This window comes from Euphorbia lathyris, chromosome 2 (assembly GCF_963576675.1).
Source record: "Euphorbia lathyris chromosome 2, ddEupLath1.1, whole genome shotgun sequence".
Lineage (NCBI taxonomy): Eukaryota > Viridiplantae > Streptophyta > Magnoliopsida > Malpighiales > Euphorbiaceae > Euphorbia > Euphorbia lathyris.
This window is the reverse complement of record NC_088911.1, coordinates 139,761,060-139,779,805: the sequence shown is the minus strand read 5'-3', so window position 1 is coordinate 139,779,805 and position 18,746 is coordinate 139,761,060. Positions and strand designations below refer to the sequence as shown.

Genomic DNA, 18,746 nt, shown 5'->3' with positions numbered 1-18,746 from the left:
AGCAAACCGTAACAGCAAACATGAACAACAAACATTAGGTAAAACAAACGAGCCCTATATCTAATGGTGAATGACTTAATACTACATGGTTATTAAGGTCCATGTGCCGATATTATAAGAAGCCCCAGGTTAGATAACTTATTAATAAATTTTAAGGTAATCTAATAAAATTGGTCGCCAATAACTTGGAATTTTTATTTATATTGATTAATTTAATTATTTAGGAAACTAGACACGATTTTAACACTTTTAACCCGAATTATGATATGCTACATGTTTCTCCACGCAACCTAAATTGTACCTTATTTGGGGCTTCGAGAGCCAATTTGACTTTTTTTAGGTAGCCTTAACTTAATATTCAAGCATTCTATTCAACCGTTAGATTTGGAAAAGTCTTCAATTCTTTCTAGTATTTTCAATTAAAGCAATTTAATTATTAAATTATATAGAATCAAATTCAAATAAGGCTTTCCTCTTATTGATGGGTCAAATTAGGATTAATTTAATAATAACACAACTTTTTTAAAAAGTACAAAACAAAACAAAAAAAAATCCTACGGTTTGGCCAGTAGTCATCGTAGTTTAAAAGTTTACAACCTCAGGATCTATTTGGTTGAACTGTTATCTAATAGTGTTATTGTTGCTGTTAGCTATTTGCAGTTGCAATATGTTGTTTGTTGTTGATATTTGTTTGTTATTAGCCGTTTAATTATAAGTGTTGCTATTACCGCTCCCTAATTACTAGTCACCGTCCCCTATTGGACAATTTTGTCCTTTTCCATATAAATTTCTCAAAACCTCTCATTCTCTCTTTCATAATTTCTCAACTTTGTAATCTCTCTCAAAATTACCTTTCGGGACGAAAATCATGTCGGGAATGATGCCAGACAAAGAAAAAAGGACCGATTACTGGCATGATACGTTTTTTTTTTCAAATTTTTGCTTTGTAAACACAGAAAAGGTCTCCCGAATGGGAGACAGAAGTTAAAATCGCGCTGATCGCCTGCGGAAAATAATGTAAATTTTCTCGAAATTTGTAACTCGTCCAATGTCTCCGACTCGTAATCATCCATTTCCGGGGTTCTTGGGTTGTAACTCATCAATTATTTTCAGAATTTCAGTTTTGATCGGAAGAGAGAAACCACTCACGGTTTTTGAAAGAACAATATGAGAAGGTAAAAATGTTAATACAGGGGCGGTAAGTAGTAATTAGGAGTCGATAAATAGCAATTCACTTAATTATTTGTGTTTGGTAAAATTATATTAAACTGTTGCTTTTAGTATTTAAAATGTCTAATATGAACATGTTTTAAATTAATCAACAAATAAATTATAAAATAAAAAATATATTACACAAATTAATAAAATGATCTAAATTATAATATAAAAAAATTAAAATAAAAATTTTATTGAATGCAGCAAAACCTTATTTCTTCAGTAATTATGTTATAGAAATAATGTTAAAGAAGAAACATATTTTGTGGAAATAAGAAGAATAATTTTATCAATAATAAATAACTACAAACAATTGTTTATGAAAAGCTCTAAAACGCTGCAGTTTGCAGAGAAAATGTTAAACGCTGTGATTATATAAACCTAACCAAACGATGAGTGAAATGCTAAACGCTCACCAAAAAAGCTGAAACAAATGCCCCCTCAGTCATTTCGTCAAGAAATATTATCGTGACTATTTACCCCAAAAGAGAGTTTGGAGCAATTAAAATGATTGAATTTATAAATTACCCAAAGTACAAGGTCTGACTTTACTAATTAACTAAACCACAAATATTATTTTGAGAGAAACATTGACTTATAAATCTTTTAACCACAAATTTTACAAAGTACAAAATTCTTGTTTGCAAACATTTAAACTACAAAATTGTTTTTACAAATCGATCAAATCACATGGTTTATTTTTGTATTTTTTTCTTTTTTTTTTATCAAATTAAGCTTAACTTGTTAATTTTGAAATTATACCAATATATTTAAAATTATTATTAAAATGATTTCTTATATTTTTTTATATGTTAATGGAGAGTAAAATTCTACGTAATACAGACAGGAAGTACACAATTTTTACTATATTTCACATTTTGGTATACAATCTTTATTTTTATACAAAAAATACCTCACTTTATGGACGACCTCCTGCTAAAATGTACAACTGGAAATTCCATTAAGAAGAAAAGATATCATTGTATGTTTGATTTCACGGACAAAGAGAGAGTTAGAGAGAGAAAGGAAGAATGAAGGAGCGAGAAGATAATGATGCAGTTGAAGAATATGAGTGAGTCTCACTTTTTTTTTCAAGGATGAGTTAAAAATTAGTAATGGGGTAGGTTAACCCGTGTGGACCAGTCATAATTCCTGACTGTACACTTAAATGGGAAGACTCCCTTCAAATGGAGTACTTTTTATGTGAAAAAATGAAAGTTATACATCAAAATGTTAAACATGATAAATGTTGTATATCAAGTATGCAATTTATTCCACAAACACGATAAGAATTCAACCAAAAAATTACTGAGTTTTAGTGTTTTGTTAAATAGCTTTTCAATCAAATTTGAATTGAATAAATAAATGCATTGCGGCGGTCTCTCCTGATTTATGAGTGTTTAATTTAATATATTTTTTTATATGTTTACATAAAATATTAAAACCCTATACACAATTTCTAAAAAAAATTAGTGTTTTCTAAAATCAACGGATGTTCAAACCCCTAGCTTCCTTTAAATCCGCCCCTAAGCACAATAATTTTAAGTAGGGTTAGAATTGATTCATTAAACACGACAACACAAATTATTAACCTACTAAACTATTCGATATTTATGACTCGTATCGAATTGTGGTGAAGAAGGTTGGATCCATACGAATAAATAAAAAGATAGTAAAACGGGTAAAATACACATATAGTCATTAAAGTTTGGAATCGGCTTTCCCAACTAAGTAAATTTTATTTTATTTTAATAAAATTAGACCTGTTCATGGTTAGGCTGGGTCGGATCGAGCTCGGGCTGGACCCAATGGGCTTTTATCTAAAAATACCCAGTCCAAGTTTAGTCCAACCCTTTGTTAATTTAAGCGGGTTCAGACCGGACTGGATTCGGGCTTAAAAATCAAATTCCAAGCCATCCCATATAAATCCACCAAAATATATATGCATAATTTTTAATAATAAAAAATTAAATTTATATTTAAAAATAAATATTAATATATAAATTTATTAATTAGTATTAATAGACGGGTCGAACTGGACCGACTCGTGCTATTTTTATAAATCTCAAGCCCATCTAAAAAAGAAGTAGACTTTAGCAGACCTGGGCCTAAAGATAGATTTCATGTCCAAACCCGGTTTAAAGAATACAGGTCTGGGTGAGCTGGGTGGGTATCTGAATCCGCAAACATGTCTAAATGAAATGATTGAATTTCACATTGATTCAATAAAGTTATTTCAGACCATTTATGTACAAAAACTTACCGAAATATAAAATATTTGACTAATTAAACGTTATGCTAGATATATCTAATTTTTACGGTTGATGATACATACGTAATAGCCATAATTTTCTTTTAAACATAACATCTTTGTCTAATGTGATGCTTAGTGAGCATTTGATATTGCGTTTGATATATACTAAAAAAAGATATTACGTTTCATATTGTTTTCTCAAACTCTAAAAACAGTTTTCCTAACTTTCTCAATTAAAAACATTGTTTGATAAATACAAAAATGATTTCCTTATAAATTAGAAAATCTCGAAAAGTTGGTCTAAAAAAAACTATAATTTGTAGCTTTCGAGAAAAGTAGCTTTCACAACTTATCATGAAAGCTAGTATTCTTACATTTTTTTATTTGTTATTTATTAACTTTTAGAACTTTTATCTTGTATTTCTTAAATACTTATCAGCTTTTCTCCACAACAACATTTTCCCTCGTAGCTAGGGTTGTAAATGAGTCGATCCGCTCATGAGCGATTCAATGACTCGATAAAAACTCGATTGTGTTCGATTCAATTTATAAATGAGTCGAGCTTGAGCATGTCGAAGCTCGACTCGAAAGCTTCCGAAGAGTCTCAGTTATAGATTCATGAACTCGATTACAATTCGATTACAATGTTCATGAACATGCTAAAGAGCAAGCTTAGTTCGATTATTTTTTAATAATAATATTTTATAATCGGGAAAACGTAAAAAAAAAAGAAATAGTTTTGTAGATTTTAAAACGATGTAATTTTGTATTAAAAAAATTTCAAATCAATATAATTAATAAGTTATTTACGAGCGAAATTCATAAACTGAATTAATGAGCTATTCGCGAGCAAATATTGTAAACAAGTCGTGAGCAGCTCATAAACAGAATGTTAAGCTCGTAATCTCTCAACTTTGCATAACTTTTTTTATGTGTCAAATTAATATTTTACTGATTTTTTTTATATAAATTAATTAAATAATTTTATTGAAATCAAATATAAAATTTAATAATTTGATTAAAATAAAATAAATTTCAGTGATTTTTGTCAAATAAACTTAAGATCTCATACTTTAACCGTGGATGCAATTTACACCCGGATAAATCAACGGCTGCGATTACATGTCATCCATAAAATGAAAAATAAAATAAGAACCACAGATAAAATAATATTCTTGTCCGCAGTGGATTATCAACAGTCCTCACAGTCTCTTGATTGTTTCATTTTGATAGGTATAATACGAAGATAGTTCAGCTCTGCTTCCTGTAAACACCAAAACCATAAAAAATGGCGATGGCAAGCTTTGCGAGGAGAAAGGCGTACCTTCTTGGTCGGAATTTCGCTAATTCCAGCCCTGACGCTCTCAGATACTCCTTCTCGCTCACCAATTTCTCCCGTGGGTTTGCTTCATCGGGATCTGAGGAGAACGACGTCGTCATAGTCGGCGGTGGTCCCGGTGGCTATGTCGCTGCTATCAAGGCCGCTCAGCTTGGACTTAAAACCACCTGTATCGAGAAGCGTGGAACTCTCGGTGGTACCTGCCTTAATGTTGGATGTATCCCCTCTAAGGTGTGTGTATCTTTTTGTTTTTGTTTATCCGATCTGTTTTTAGTTATCGAGTCTTATTTCTGGAATTTTCGGATTATTCTATTGGTTTGTCTGATTGATGAACTTATTTCGGATCTATTAGCTTTACCTGATTGGCGGAAGAAGAATTTGATTTTTGTGCGATTGCGGTTTTTGGTATTAAGTTTCATTTTGGATTCTCTGTACATCGGACTATAGAAAAAAATGCTTCCAAATGATGTCTATTATGGTGAAATTTTTCTTGGTTTCAGTTTCTGCTATGTTGCACGGAAACTCTCATCACTGGCTTTTCCGCGTTTACTGTCCACTTCCTTGCTAATTTTTCTTAGCAACAATGTCTCCGGTGTCCATTTCCATTTCCATTTCAATTTCCCGGTGTCCGTTTGAATTTCTGTTTCTGTGCAACATAGATTTTCTGAAAGTAGCAGTCCCTTGTAATTTGAGGGAAGAAATTTTAGAAGGCTTATCAATTGAATGGAATATGCTTTGGTTGGAGAACATTCATTTTATAGGGTTTATCGATATTGTGAAGGCAGCTAGCAGTATATAATATTCCAAATGTTCTTAGGAATTCTGTGCTGTTTCTGATAATTTTCTGTGGAAAATAGTTTCATGATTCAAGCTTGTTTAATATTTTCACACTTCAAACATTTTGTAATTCTTCTTATGTCCAGGCACTTCTTCACTCATCCCACATGTTCCATGAAGCTCAACATTCATTTGCCAATCATGGTGTAAAGTTTGCGTCTGTTGAAGTTGATTTACCTGCGATGATGAACCAGAAAAACAAGGCTGTTGCTAACCTTACCCGTGGTATTGAAGGTTTGTTCAAGAAGAACAAAGTGACCTATGTGAAAGGATACGGTAAGTTAATTTCACCATCTGAGGTTTCGGTAGACACTATTGAAGGTGGAGAAACAGTTGTAAAAGGCAAGAATATAATAATTGCCACTGGGTCTGATGTCAAATCTCTGCCCGGAATCACCATCGATGAAAAGAAAATTGTATCATCAACTGGTGCTTTGGCTTTGACAGAGATTCCTAAGAAACTTGTAGTTATCGGGGCAGGCTACATTGGGCTTGAGATGGGTTCAGTGTGGGGTCGCCTTGGTTCAGAAGTGACTGTTGTGGAGTTTGGTCCTGATATTGTCCCATCCATGGATGGCGAAGTCCGTAAACATTTTCAGCGTAGTCTAGAGAAGCAGAAGATGAAATTCATTCTCAAAACAAAGGTCGTAGGAGTCGATGCTTCTGGAGACGGCGTGAAGTTGACACTTGAGCCAGCATCTGGTGGTGACCAGACAATTCTTGAAGCTGATGTGGTTCTTGTCTCTGCTGGTAGGAATCCATTTACTTCCGGATTAGGGCTGGACAAGCTAGGTGTTGAAACTGATAAGGTAGGACGAATTCTTGTCAACGAAAAGTTTGCAACAAATGTACCTGGTGTATTTGCAATTGGTGATGTTATACCAGGACCAATGTTGGCTCATAAGGCCGAAGAGGACGGAGTTGCTTGTGTCGAGTTCATAGCCGGGAAGCATGGCCATGTAGATTATGACAAGGTACCTGGAGTGGTCTATACACATCCTGAGGTTGCTTCAGTTGGTAAAACCGAGGAGCAGGTTAAGGAACTCGGTATTGAATACCGAGTTGGGAAGTTCCCCTTCATGGCAAACAGTCGTGCCAAGGCGATTGATGATGCAGAAGGGATTGTCAAGATAATAGCTGACAAGGAGACAGATAAAATCTTAGGAGTCCATATCATGGCACCAAATGCAGGTGAGATGATTCACGAGGCAGCTATCGCCCTTACTTACGACGCTTCAAGTGAAGACATTGCCCGAGTTTGCCATGCTCATCCAACAATGAGTGAGGCATTGAAGGAAGCTGCCATGGCTACTCATGACAAGCCCATTCACATATAGGGTAATGATCATCACTCATTTTGATTTAAGTTTATTTTTTTGAATGCCTTGTAAACAATTTCATGCTTCCCCAGTTCATCTGTCATTGAAGCAGATGAAATGCTTGAATAGAGAAATGTGCTACTGTCAATTTTCTTAAAGAATAATTTCATGTGTTGACCTCATTGACACCGACAATACGGGCCTCTGCATTTGAGGACTTGTTCAGCTGTTGTTGTTTACTGTTTACCGTTAATTGTTACTAATAGAGAAATGTGCTACTATCAATTTTCTTGAAGAATAATTTCATGTGTTGACCTCATTGACACCGACAATACGGGTCTGTGTGTTTGAGGGCTTATTCAGTTGTTTACTAGTAGATATTCTTACTAATAGAGAAATGTGTAGAGAAATGTGCTGCTGTCAATTTTCTTAATGAATAATTTCATGTGTTGACCCTCATTGACACCGACAATACGAGCCTTTGTGTTGAGGGCTTGTTCAGCTGTTGTTGTTTACTGTTAATGAATAATTTCATGTGTTGACCCTCATTGACACCGACAATACGAGCCTTTGTGTTGAGGGCTTGTTCAGTTGTTGTTTACTGTTAATTGTTACTAATAGAGAAATGTGCTACGGTGTCATTTTTCTCTTCAAGAATAATTTCATGTTTTGACCTCATTGACACCAACAATACGGGCCTCTGCGTTCGAGGGTTTGTTCAGTTCGAGGGTTTGTTCAGCTGTTGTTGTTAGTCTCGAAATAGCTTTTTTTTTTTTTTTTTTTTTTTTTTTTTTTAAATAATTGTTACTAGTAGATAGAGGGCGAGCCTTGGCGCAACGGTAAAACGTTGTTGCCGTGTGACCAGAGGTCTCGGGTTCGAGTCTTAGGAGCGGCCTCTTGCCAATTAAATTGGCAAGGGAAGGCTTGCCCCCAATACACCCTTGTGGTGGGACCCCTCCCCGGACCTTCGCTCAGCGGGGACGCGTAATGCGACCGGGCTGCCCTTTTTTTTTTTTTTTAATTGTTACTAGTAGATATTATTTTCCTTTTACCGTAGATTGCTAATGAAAAATACAAATTTATGTTGTCTAGTTGCTCTTTAGAGTAGGTAAGAGCCAAAATAGTTATAAGGCGGCTTATGGAAAAATATTTTTTTGTCAAAATTTCTCTGCTGCTATTTTGTTTTTTATAATTTTAGTTTATTTATCATTTTGTCATTAGTATGGTTAATATTGACTTTTGCTTTTGTCTTTTATTGTCCTAGCTATAAATAGGTTTTAACATATTTTGTTAGGGTTTCAGTTAGGGGCTTAAATGAGTTAGGCCGCTCGTTCGGCTCTATTTATAAACAAGCTGAATTTGAGTACGGTGAAATCCAGCCTGAAAGCTTGTGAGTAGGTTCATTTATTAGTTCATGAACAAGCTTGATTATAATATTCATGACACGTTCGTGAATAATCTAGTTCGATTATTTTTTGGAACAATAGTATTTCCATAAAAGGAAAAGTGTAAAATTATGTAGTTTTATAGGTTCCAATCTATGTAGTTTTAGGTTCGGTTATAGGTTCATGAACAAGTTTGATTATAATATTAATGACACGTTCGGGAACAATCCAGTTTGATTATTTTTTGGAACAATAGTATTTCCATTAAGTAAAATTATGTAGTTTTATAGGTTCCAATGATGTAGTTTTCTGTTGAAGAAATTTTAAATGGATATAATTAATAAGTTGTACGGAAATAAAGTCTATGAACATAATTAACGAGCTACTTGCTGACAACGTTTGTGAACAAATAAACGAGTTTTTCATTGAGTTTGAGCTCGCCAATTATTTGACAATCGAGTATGAACAAGTCAAAGCTTGGCTCGACTGTAACTCTAATTTTTGTGTTGTATCATTCAATCGAATTATTAAATTTAGTAAAATGTGTATGTTCCGCTATGCTAGTTTTAATTTAAATTAGTCCAATTTAATTCAATTAATTTACGAACTAAATCTTGTCTTCATTTGTTATTATTTCGGTGATTTCAAGTGATTATCTCAATGAGGATTTATATAAATCTCGTATTCAATCATTATTTCAGTGACTTTAAGCAATTATCTCAATGATAGAAAAAGAAATATAACTCAAGTTAACAAATTCAAAGCATTTATGTCCCATTCCTTAATTAAACCGAAGGTTATTAAACTTGTTCATAAATCGAACTGGCTGAACCTTACACACCTCACACATGTACATCTATAAACACGTGACTCAAGTTTAATCCGCTAAAATTTAACCGCACTCAAACCATACTTGAGTTTGAAATTAAATTTGAGTTTGAAATTAAAGGGTTTTATTATTTACCGCCTCAAATTATTTATCACCGTCCCCATTTGGATAATTTTGCCCTTCGTATAAAAAATTTTCAAAACTAGAAAAAAAAAAATTGAAACGGATGCAGCATCCGCCCGACCCATGACGAAAAATGCAAGACTCTCCAATTTTTTGTGACAAAAAATGCAAAATCATCGTTAAAAATATGTATTATTTTTATGAATTCTTTGATAAAAAAAAAATGTAAATTTTAATGTTTCCGATTCGTAATCATCCATTTTCAAGATTCGGGGTTCACACATCAATTATTTTCATAATTTCAATTATTGTTGTTCGGATTTATGATTTTGGAGAGAGAATTTTCAATTTTTGATTAAAATAATGAGAAGGGCAAAAAAGTCCAAATGGCAGCGGTGATAAGTAATTTGAAAGCGGTATTTAGCAGGTCACAAGGGTTAGAACGCGGTCCAAATAAGCGCATTTCTTTATATATTTTTCATTTTTAAACTATATGATATAAAGATATATATTATCTTAATATTAATTAGCAATTATCTGTCGTATTTTAAAAAATCTCAAATCTGATAGCATAACATAATTTAGGCAAAAAGCATCATTTGGTCCTTGACCTATCCAAAATTTGTGTGTTTAGCCCCTGACCTATTATTTGGTCACATTTGGCCCCTCACCTATCACAATTAGTTAAATCACACCCAAAATGGATGGAAAGTTAATTAATGTTGATTCTGTTACACATAAGCAATTTAATGTGGCATTAGTAAAAATTTTAAAATATCATTGAGGTTAAAAGGATATTTTACATCCAATTCCAAGTTGAGTCATCGTCTTCTTCGATTCCGCCGGCTTCTGCCATTCCTTCAGAAACTGGGTTGTGAAATTGCAGGAAATCTACTTCTGTTTCACATTCAAATTTCAGAAAATCTACTGCTGTTGAAATCTATTGTTGTTTCACATTCAACTCTTCAAGCTCACATACTCATCCATTTTCCCATGAGTTTTCATCTTTGGCAACAAGCATCTTAGATTTTCCTCCTCCATTAGAACTCGCACTCGGTGCCATGGTTGATTTCTTCGCCACTTTCGCCCCCGCTGACGTGCTCGTTGCCACCGGAGAAGCTGATAATCTCCATTCCATCTCCTAACTGATTATTAGTATTATTTATCGCCGCAACAAATGATGATTTCGGCCTTGCAGCTGCCACCGCAGCCGGAAAAGGAGGAATCGCAGAAGCCAGGAAGAAGTGGTTGCGGAATGGAAGAAGATGAAGAATAAACTGGGTTAGGTCAGCTGCCACCGCAGTCGGGAAAGGAGGAATCGCAGAAGCCGGGAAGAACCAGTTGTGGAATGGAAGAAGACGAAGAATAAACTGGGTTAGGATGTAAAATATCCTTTTAGATTCAATGATCTTTTGGAATTTTTACTAATACCACCCTAGATTAACAGAATCAGTCTCAATTAACTTTCCATCCATTTTGTGTGTGATTTAACTAATTGGGATATATGAGGGGCCAAATATGACCAAATAATAGGTCGGAGCCAAACACACAAATTTTGGATAGGTCAAGGACCAAATTGTACCTTTTGCCCATAATTTAAAGTTCAAAACAAAGGTACCATCAGATTTCACAAGAATATCAATTTACAAGCTCATCAACAAATGGTACCTTAAATACCAATGCCATCATGGCATTACAAGAAAATTCCCCGATTTATTGCCCGATGTGTTGTCGTTGCAATATAATGGCATAACTTCACTGTAAAATTTGAAGTCAGAGATTGTCTTCTCGCATATCCGTTCGCCTCCTAGTCTGCTGAGCTAACCGAGCATCTCTCTCCCTCTCATATTCTCGGTAATCTGCTCGTTGCAAGAACGAAACCCTGTCCAGATACTGGTTTGAGCTCTTCTTATAAGCATCTAACTCAACTTCTAATCCTTTGTTCTCATCCTTGAATTCTCCCCAATCCTTTTTCGTCTTGTCGAGAACACTCAGCTTTGGTTTCTTCTTAATTTGTTGCAGGACGGCATCCACTGCAGAAGGTGCGGAACTTCTGGCGTTTTCAGCCGCCTCTCTTGACTCTAAATCAACTAGCTTCTTAACTTCGATGTCCTGGCCAGCAAAATCCCTAACTTCCTTGATCTGCATAAAGAAAATCGGTAAACAATTGGTAATCATACAATCCGTGATCAATATTTCAATACTTCATATTACAGCGAAAATTCTTTCCCTCGTTGTGCACCTGCCATATTCGGGTTATCATGCCATATTCGGGTTATGTGATCTATATATTGCACATGATTATATACGATGTAAAAAACACAAAAATGGTAATCGCATCTAATGTCAAGCAGATTGTATCTGTAAATAGCGATGTTCTATCAGAAATTGACAGCCCTAAATTTAACGGAAGGTAAGGACGACTAAACTAGTGACTTTTAGACATTTATATCGCAGATTGTCTTAGGATCAATGTCTTTGACTACAACTTATGTTGCACGGAAACAGAAACAGAAATTGAAACGGAAAACGGAAACGGACACCGGGAAATGTTATTTCCAAGAAAATTTAGCTAGGAAACGGTAATGGACACGAAAACGCTAGTGAAGAGTTTCCATGCAACATAGACTACAACAAAGGGATTAGCCAGATATCAGGCGATAAGCCCGAGCTAAGTTCATCAATAAGGGCGGCCCGGTGCACTACGTGTCCCCACTAAGCGAGGGTCCGGGGAGGGGTCCCACCACAAGGGTGTATTGGGGGCAAGCCTTCCCCTGCCAAATTTTTTGGCAAGAGGCCGCTCCTAAGACTCGTACCCATGACCTCTTGGTCACACGAAAACAACGTTTACCGTTGCGCCAAGGCTCGCCCTCGAGCTAAGTTCATCAACGAGAGGGACAATAAAACTAGGAAAAAGTTTCATACACACCTCAATTTTACCCCTTCCTGATGCGGCAGCAGCTGCAGCAGCAGCATCCTTAACTGCTGAGAGAGCAGCAGCTGCAATTTTTCTGGCCTCATCACTTGTGGCACTTTGCGCGTTACTCGACTCCTTCTGCAATGCATCCTGCTTTGTGTTCGCCGTCTTTTTTGTTGCCAGACCCAAATAAGATATCCAGTTCTGTTACATCAGGCCAAAGTGACAAATTTATAATGACAGACAACTTGATGGATAAATTTTATAACAAACAGAGAAACGAGCTAAGTTCTCACATCAGATTTCGTTTGTGAACTTTTATCCGAAGATGGACTAATCTGATTCTTATTGGACGTTGCCTCATTCTTCTTATCCACATTTCTTTCATTCTGGTAACCTTTTCCATGGTTTCCTGTGTTCTTCGGTGCTATACCCAGATATGTCCTCCAATTCTACCAAAGCCCGAATAAATCAACTTCAATCAATTGCTCTTTTATATAAAGGAGAAAATTGAAATAAGGTGAGAGAATAAATCCTTACGTCATTCAGCTTTTGGGAACTTGAATTCATGGTTGAAGAACTACGCTTGTTAGAAGTGGGCTTGATATTTTTATTAGTAGACCCTTTATTCATTTGCTTCCACATTGCCTGCACACGAGCATCCATGTCTAGCAGGAAATACCATTGCCGATGTTAGTTTCAGATCATAATTTCTTGCTCTGCAAATAATCAAACGTTTTCTGTAGAATTGTGCAAGAACAAAACAATCCCAAGTTGATACCTTTTTCTTCAGGTTTTGGATCCGAACTTGATATCAGATTAACTTCTCGTGCAGACTCAATTTGAGAGCTCATCCTTTAGATGTGCTTAACCTGAAAGTAACATAAGAACCTGATCACTCTAATCTCAAATATAACGATCGAAGCTTTGCAATATAAGTAACAATCAAGCTTTGCAACATTCTAGACTCTAACCACCGAATATTATTTGATGACACGCACTAATGACCGATCGCCACGTGGATCAATGTTAAAAACTAGATCTCACTCTCCATATGGGCCATTTAAGCCACCAATCCACGGTTTCCCAAAATCACCAGGGCCTCACCGGGTAATGATGAATTCACCTACACATTAACTGCTCAAGGTATCACATCTGCTATTAATCCTCTTTTATAATATTTTTCCATTCTAATCTATCCTAAGGCAAACTTAGGCATCGGAATGCAGATAATTAGGGAGGTGAACTGAACAAGAAATCAACTGAAGAGGTAAATCAGCTCAAACAACCTAACAGAGATCATTAGCAAGAAGCATGCTTGCTTTAGAAATTGAAATGGAAAAACAACAATTTCGGAAGCTCCCAATTCACTATAATAGCTAGCCACCTATGTTGCACGGACATAGGTACTGGCAACATTATTTCTAAAACATAACCTTCATAAAATAGCCTTAAAAAAACGGACACAGATACGACACGAACACGAACACGGTGTGCAGAAACGCTACTAAAAAGAAGTGTCGGGCCACAGACCAACAAAATCAAAGAATTAAAGGGAATTTCGTATATCTCAGAAATTTCATCATCAATCATAAAATGAACACATAAAATCCAGGTGAATTAACTCTTTACAGCTCTACTCATTCACACAAATACACATACACAGCAAAAAGTTTACCTTAAGGAATTCAACCTAATAACCCAAGAAAAACTATGTATTTTGAGAGATAAAATACAATCTAATACGCAAACTATGTGTGACAATATTGTACCTTTCCGGTGGCAGTGGCACGTGAAAAGGAGTAACCAAGGCTGGCTATAGGCATTGGTTTTTGCATATATGGAAAAAACAGAAAAAAGTCTAAAATGTTCTATGCTTATCAGAAGAACCAGCAAATTGAGCAGTTAGTAAAGATTATGCTTAAGTGTCGACTTAAGAATACCTTTTATTTGGACAATTAAACATGGCTGACCCTTGAATTTTTTTCGACATTCATACCTTAATGTTTGGTTCTCCCAAACTAAAGAACTTAAAAATGCACGATCCCTTTCTATAACACAACGCTATAACCAGCTGAACAGCATGTAGCTATAAAATAAAAATACACATTTTAGATTCTTGGGCTACAAAAGTTTGTCAAGAGCAGTAACTTCAAAGTCATTTTAGATTCTTGGGCTACCTAGAAAGTCATCTTGTTCTCCAGAAAGCACTAACTTCACAATACAACAAAGTATGTTTAAGCCTTCCATGTATAAACAAGAGATATAATTAGAAAAGTCATTTCTCCAACTAAGAAATGTACAGCAATATATCCTCATAATTTACAATTTAGAACACAAACTGAACACTGAAACCAAATTCCATATATTTATAATCTACACAAGTTAAAGTGGAGCTCAAACAAGTAAAACAAATATGAAAAAAGACAATTGACTCCAATTCCCTAAAGCAACCTCAAAACTCAAAACAAAATAAGACCAATTTCAGAAAGAGGAGCAAAAACTAAGAATCTGTCAATAGATTTCAGTCAAACATGCACGTTTATGAACAGAAAAGATCCTATAACTAAGAAAATTATCAATCATGTTAAAGAAAACATTTTTTTTCAAGGTAGAAGCTTGTTGGTGACATTTATCAGACCTTAATGCCATGCCCATTGGAATAGCCAGGAAGCCTCAAATGCATACGTTGGTGACATTTATCAGACCTTAAACAGGATAAGCAAGTTTGATTTATCTAGAGTAATGCTAGGATTCAAAAGATCATCAATATGACTCATTGTTTGGTCTAATTTAAGGTTGACATGAGACTCAAAACAATGGTTCAATCTCATGACACTACAATATGCAAGTTTTTGCATAAATATCATTGAGCCCCTCCAGTTCTTAAGAGAATGCAATTCACTAGTTTAAAACAAAAAAAAAAATCAACCAAAAGATAACCTAGAATTCAATCCAACAATACCAAATTAAAATTCCAAATTCAGCAAAACATAACAATGAACTCAACATGCTTTCTCCAATTTCCCAACATCCAAGCTGTTTACCGGTTAGATGAACAAGGCTTCTAGATAAAAACTTGAACCCATTTACCCTTCAAATTATTCTTAACCGAACATCCAAACTCAGTTTTATTTCAATTGAAAAACAGTCGGAGATGGAACAGACCTCAATAGCGGTTAAGTTGAAGCTGAAACGGAATTGAAATTTCTGCGTCCAAACTCGATCGCCAGTCCTTCGATTGCAAAGCAGAGAGAGAATAGAGCGCGAACTTGAATCACCAAAAGAGATCGCCAAAAATTTCAGCGAGCCCTGTTTTTCCTGAATTCAATTTTTTTTAGGTATAACATAAATATTTATTTTTCTTTTATAATAGTATAAAACTATATATAATTCTATTGGTTAAATAAGATCCATGATCCCTCATTTTATTTCTTATTTATTTCTATGGTTTTTTACTTTTAAAACCGGAAGTATTTTAACATTTAGCTAATAAGTTTTAATTATACAATTGAAGAAAATAATAATTCAATTCTTGAATTTCTTTCTTCAAAAAAAAATTCTTGAATTTCTTAAATTTGATATGGTTTAGACAATGACGGAGCCTAACGGGGTGTTTGTTAGAAGGGATATAGGAGGTGAGATAGGGATAAAAAATACGAGATAAGTTATCCCGTGTTTGTTTGGGAGATAGAAGAGTGAGACGGGTGAGGGATAAGCTTCTTATCCCTCAAATCCTATACCCAGGAGGGGGGGTGGTATAAGGAGGTGGGACAAGCTCCTGCGATTTTAATAGGATGGAAAAGTCCGTCTTATCCCTCAAATTAATGTTATGTAGTTTAAATAAGGTTAAAATAGTAAAATGTATTATTTTATCTCCATCCCTATTCCACATACCAAACATTGAATAATAATTCTCGACTATCATATTTTTATCCTTATCCCAACCATTTATCTTTATCCCTATCACAACATTTATCCCTATCCCTATCCCAATAGAATACCAAACGCCCCGTAAATTTATATTTAAAGGTTAATTTTAGTCTTATGGTTAGGGTAAATCAGTAGTGTTCACACGGATCCTAATGACCACGGTAAATTTAGTCATTCACCATTAGATATATGCTGATTAAAATCCTGGGGTGGAGATTCAAAGCATCATAAGGCTTAAATTTAATCAGCCTACATCTAACGGTGAATGACCAAATTTACGTGGTCATCAGGGTCCATGTGAAAAATACTGTAGGGCAAATTTTCAAAGTCCGTAAAAAAAAAAAAAAATTAGCCTCCAGTACTTTAAAACTTCATCATTTAATGTGACGGCTAAAAAATTAAAAGTGCACAATTAATTTTTTATAAATTCAATATTAATTTCTTAAAAATTATTATTTTTATATAATTTTGATAAATTAAAATTTAATTCAAAAAATAAGTTATTTGAGTCTCAAAATAAGAATTTTTTTTTTTTTACGGAAAAGAGATATAATAAAAATGAGTTTGAAGTGTCGTGAAAATAAAGAGTCCACTGAAAGTAATTAATAATGGTAAAATAGTTCTATAATTATTTATAAAATAAAATTCAAATAATTAAAAAAATTTATAAAATAAAATGAGACTATACATTTGAAACCAACTCAACCATTTTAAAATATTGAATAATACCGCATATATAGGATACATATAAACCAATATTATGGAGACTATACAAACCATTTTAAAATATTGAATAATACCGCATATATAGGATACATATAAACCAATATTATGGAGACTATACAAGGAGCGGAACCACCGATATTCAAGGATGGAGCCGGTGATTAGAGGGGCTCTGCCCCCGCGCTCTAGAGTTTAGGGTTAAGAGAGAGAAAACCTCACAAACACTAATTACACTAATTTAAAAAAATCGAAAATGATAGTTACATAAGAAATATAGTTTTAGGCAATTTTAATTTTTGAACTTTTTGTAATCCCGTTACTTATGTAAAGAATTTTTATATTAGTAAAGTTGTGAGTTCAATGGTTAATACAGCCGTGTTCACATACACCCTAATGACCAAATGAATTTGGACATTCACCGTTAAATATAGGTTTATTGAATCCAAGCCTTAGGAGTTTTAAATCTCCATCATAGTATTCTAATAAGCCTAGATCTAACGGTGAATGATCAAATACTACATGGTCATTAAAGTCCATGTGATCAAAACCGATGGTTAATAAGTCCGATTGTAAAGATAAGAGACCGTAAAAGAAGTTCTAAGTTCAAGGGTCATAAAGGTAATTTACCCAAATCTTTTATATATAATTTTATTTGAATAAATCACATCAGTCATACTGGCCTTTTCTGTTTTTTTAGAATCCTTTTCTTGTCTTAATGAATCATGTAATAGATATAGTCTATATGTTTGTGAGGTTTTATTTCTTACTGTTTTCATGCTCTACTTATAATCTTCGTACTTAATGAAATTTTAGCATCTTTCATTAAAAAAAACTTTGTGCTTACAAACAGTATGTATCACTCAATTTTAAAATCTCACACGAAAAGTTACTCAATTTAGGGTTAATTTCAAATAAATTCCCCATAGTTTTATGTTTTTATAGATCGGTACATATGTTTTTTTTTTGTTACAAACCGAACTATGTAGTTTGCAAAATTATAATTTTTTTGTTGACTTTGCTAAATTTGGACGATAACGACCTCAAAATGAAAATTTTCAAGAGTTAAATGATATTTTAAGCAACTTTATTCTTCAACTTTTTAGGTTTGAGGTCATTTATATGTTGTTGCTTTTTTATGAAAGAGAAAGTTAATATTTAGAGAGAGAAAACTCAAAAAATGATGATTTTAAAAATTAAAAATGTGGTTCCATAGTAAATATAATACTAAAGAACTTTAATTCTTGAATTTTTTTTATTTTATTTTGAGGTCGTTATCAGCCAAAGTTGGCAAAGTCAATAAAAAAATAAATTTTTACAAATCACAGGGTTCATTTTGTAATAAAAAAAACTATAGGTATTAATCTACAAAAATGTAAAACTACATGATATTTATTTGAAATTAACCCTCGATATTATGACACTTTAGTTTTTTTTACCACTCTAATAACAAGTAACATTCATTCTAAATTATATATTTCATCTATTGTTTGTTTTATTTGTACATTTTATAGTTTATTTTGCTTTTTATAGTAGGCATAACCTGTACTTATGTAGAGTTTTATTCCTTACTTTTTTTATTTATACTTGATATTTTTTTATCTATAAAATGATGTATATATTTTACTAAAAAAACATTCATTCTAAATCCGGTAAAAAAAAATCATATTCTAAACAAATTTTATTATTTGACATGTTTTATTTTAACTAGAGGTGTCAAAATGAGTCATAACCCATTTATTGACCCATTTAACCCGTCATTTAAATAGGTTAGGGTTGACCTTTTTATGGGCTGGGTCATAAAGAGGTTGAGCCATTTAACCCATATAATAAAAGGGTTGAATAGGTTTTTGACAGGGTCAACCCAATAACCCA

The 18,746-nt window shown here is 33.8% G+C and overlaps 2 protein-coding genes across 3 annotated transcripts; one reads left to right on the top strand and one right to left on the bottom strand.

Annotated features, from left to right (window-relative positions):
• Window positions 1–4,694: 4,694 nt before the first annotated feature.
• LOC136220115 (dihydrolipoyl dehydrogenase 1, mitochondrial) lies at window positions 4,695–7,189 on the top strand. The gene is made up of 2 exons (XM_066007816.1): window positions 4,695–5,039; window positions 5,732–7,189. The coding sequence occupies exons 1-2, from the start codon at window positions 4,758–4,760 to the stop codon at window positions 6,980–6,982; spliced, it is 1,533 nt and encodes a 510-aa protein (XP_065863888.1). The 5' UTR covers window positions 4,695–4,757; the 3' UTR covers window positions 6,983–7,189.
• A 3,665-nt stretch (window positions 7,190–10,854) lies between these two features.
• On the bottom strand, window positions 10,855–15,547 carry LOC136220113 (uncharacterized). Of its 2 annotated transcripts, XM_066007814.1 has the most exons (6): window positions 15,387–15,547; window positions 13,000–13,090; window positions 12,759–12,886; window positions 12,515–12,670; window positions 12,231–12,422; window positions 10,855–11,443 (listed from the first exon to the last, which is right to left on the bottom strand). In XM_066007814.1, the coding sequence occupies exons 2-6, from the start codon at window positions 13,070–13,072 to the stop codon at window positions 11,075–11,077; spliced, it is 918 nt and encodes a 305-aa protein (XP_065863886.1). In that variant the 5' UTR covers window positions 13,073–13,090; window positions 15,387–15,547; the 3' UTR covers window positions 10,855–11,074. The 2 variants fall into 2 exon arrangements, with proteins under 2 accessions (XP_065863886.1, XP_065863887.1); XM_066007815.1 differs by lacking the exon at window positions 15,387–15,547 and having other exon boundaries at window positions 13,000–13,109.
• Window positions 15,548–18,746: the final 3,199 nt, after the last annotated feature.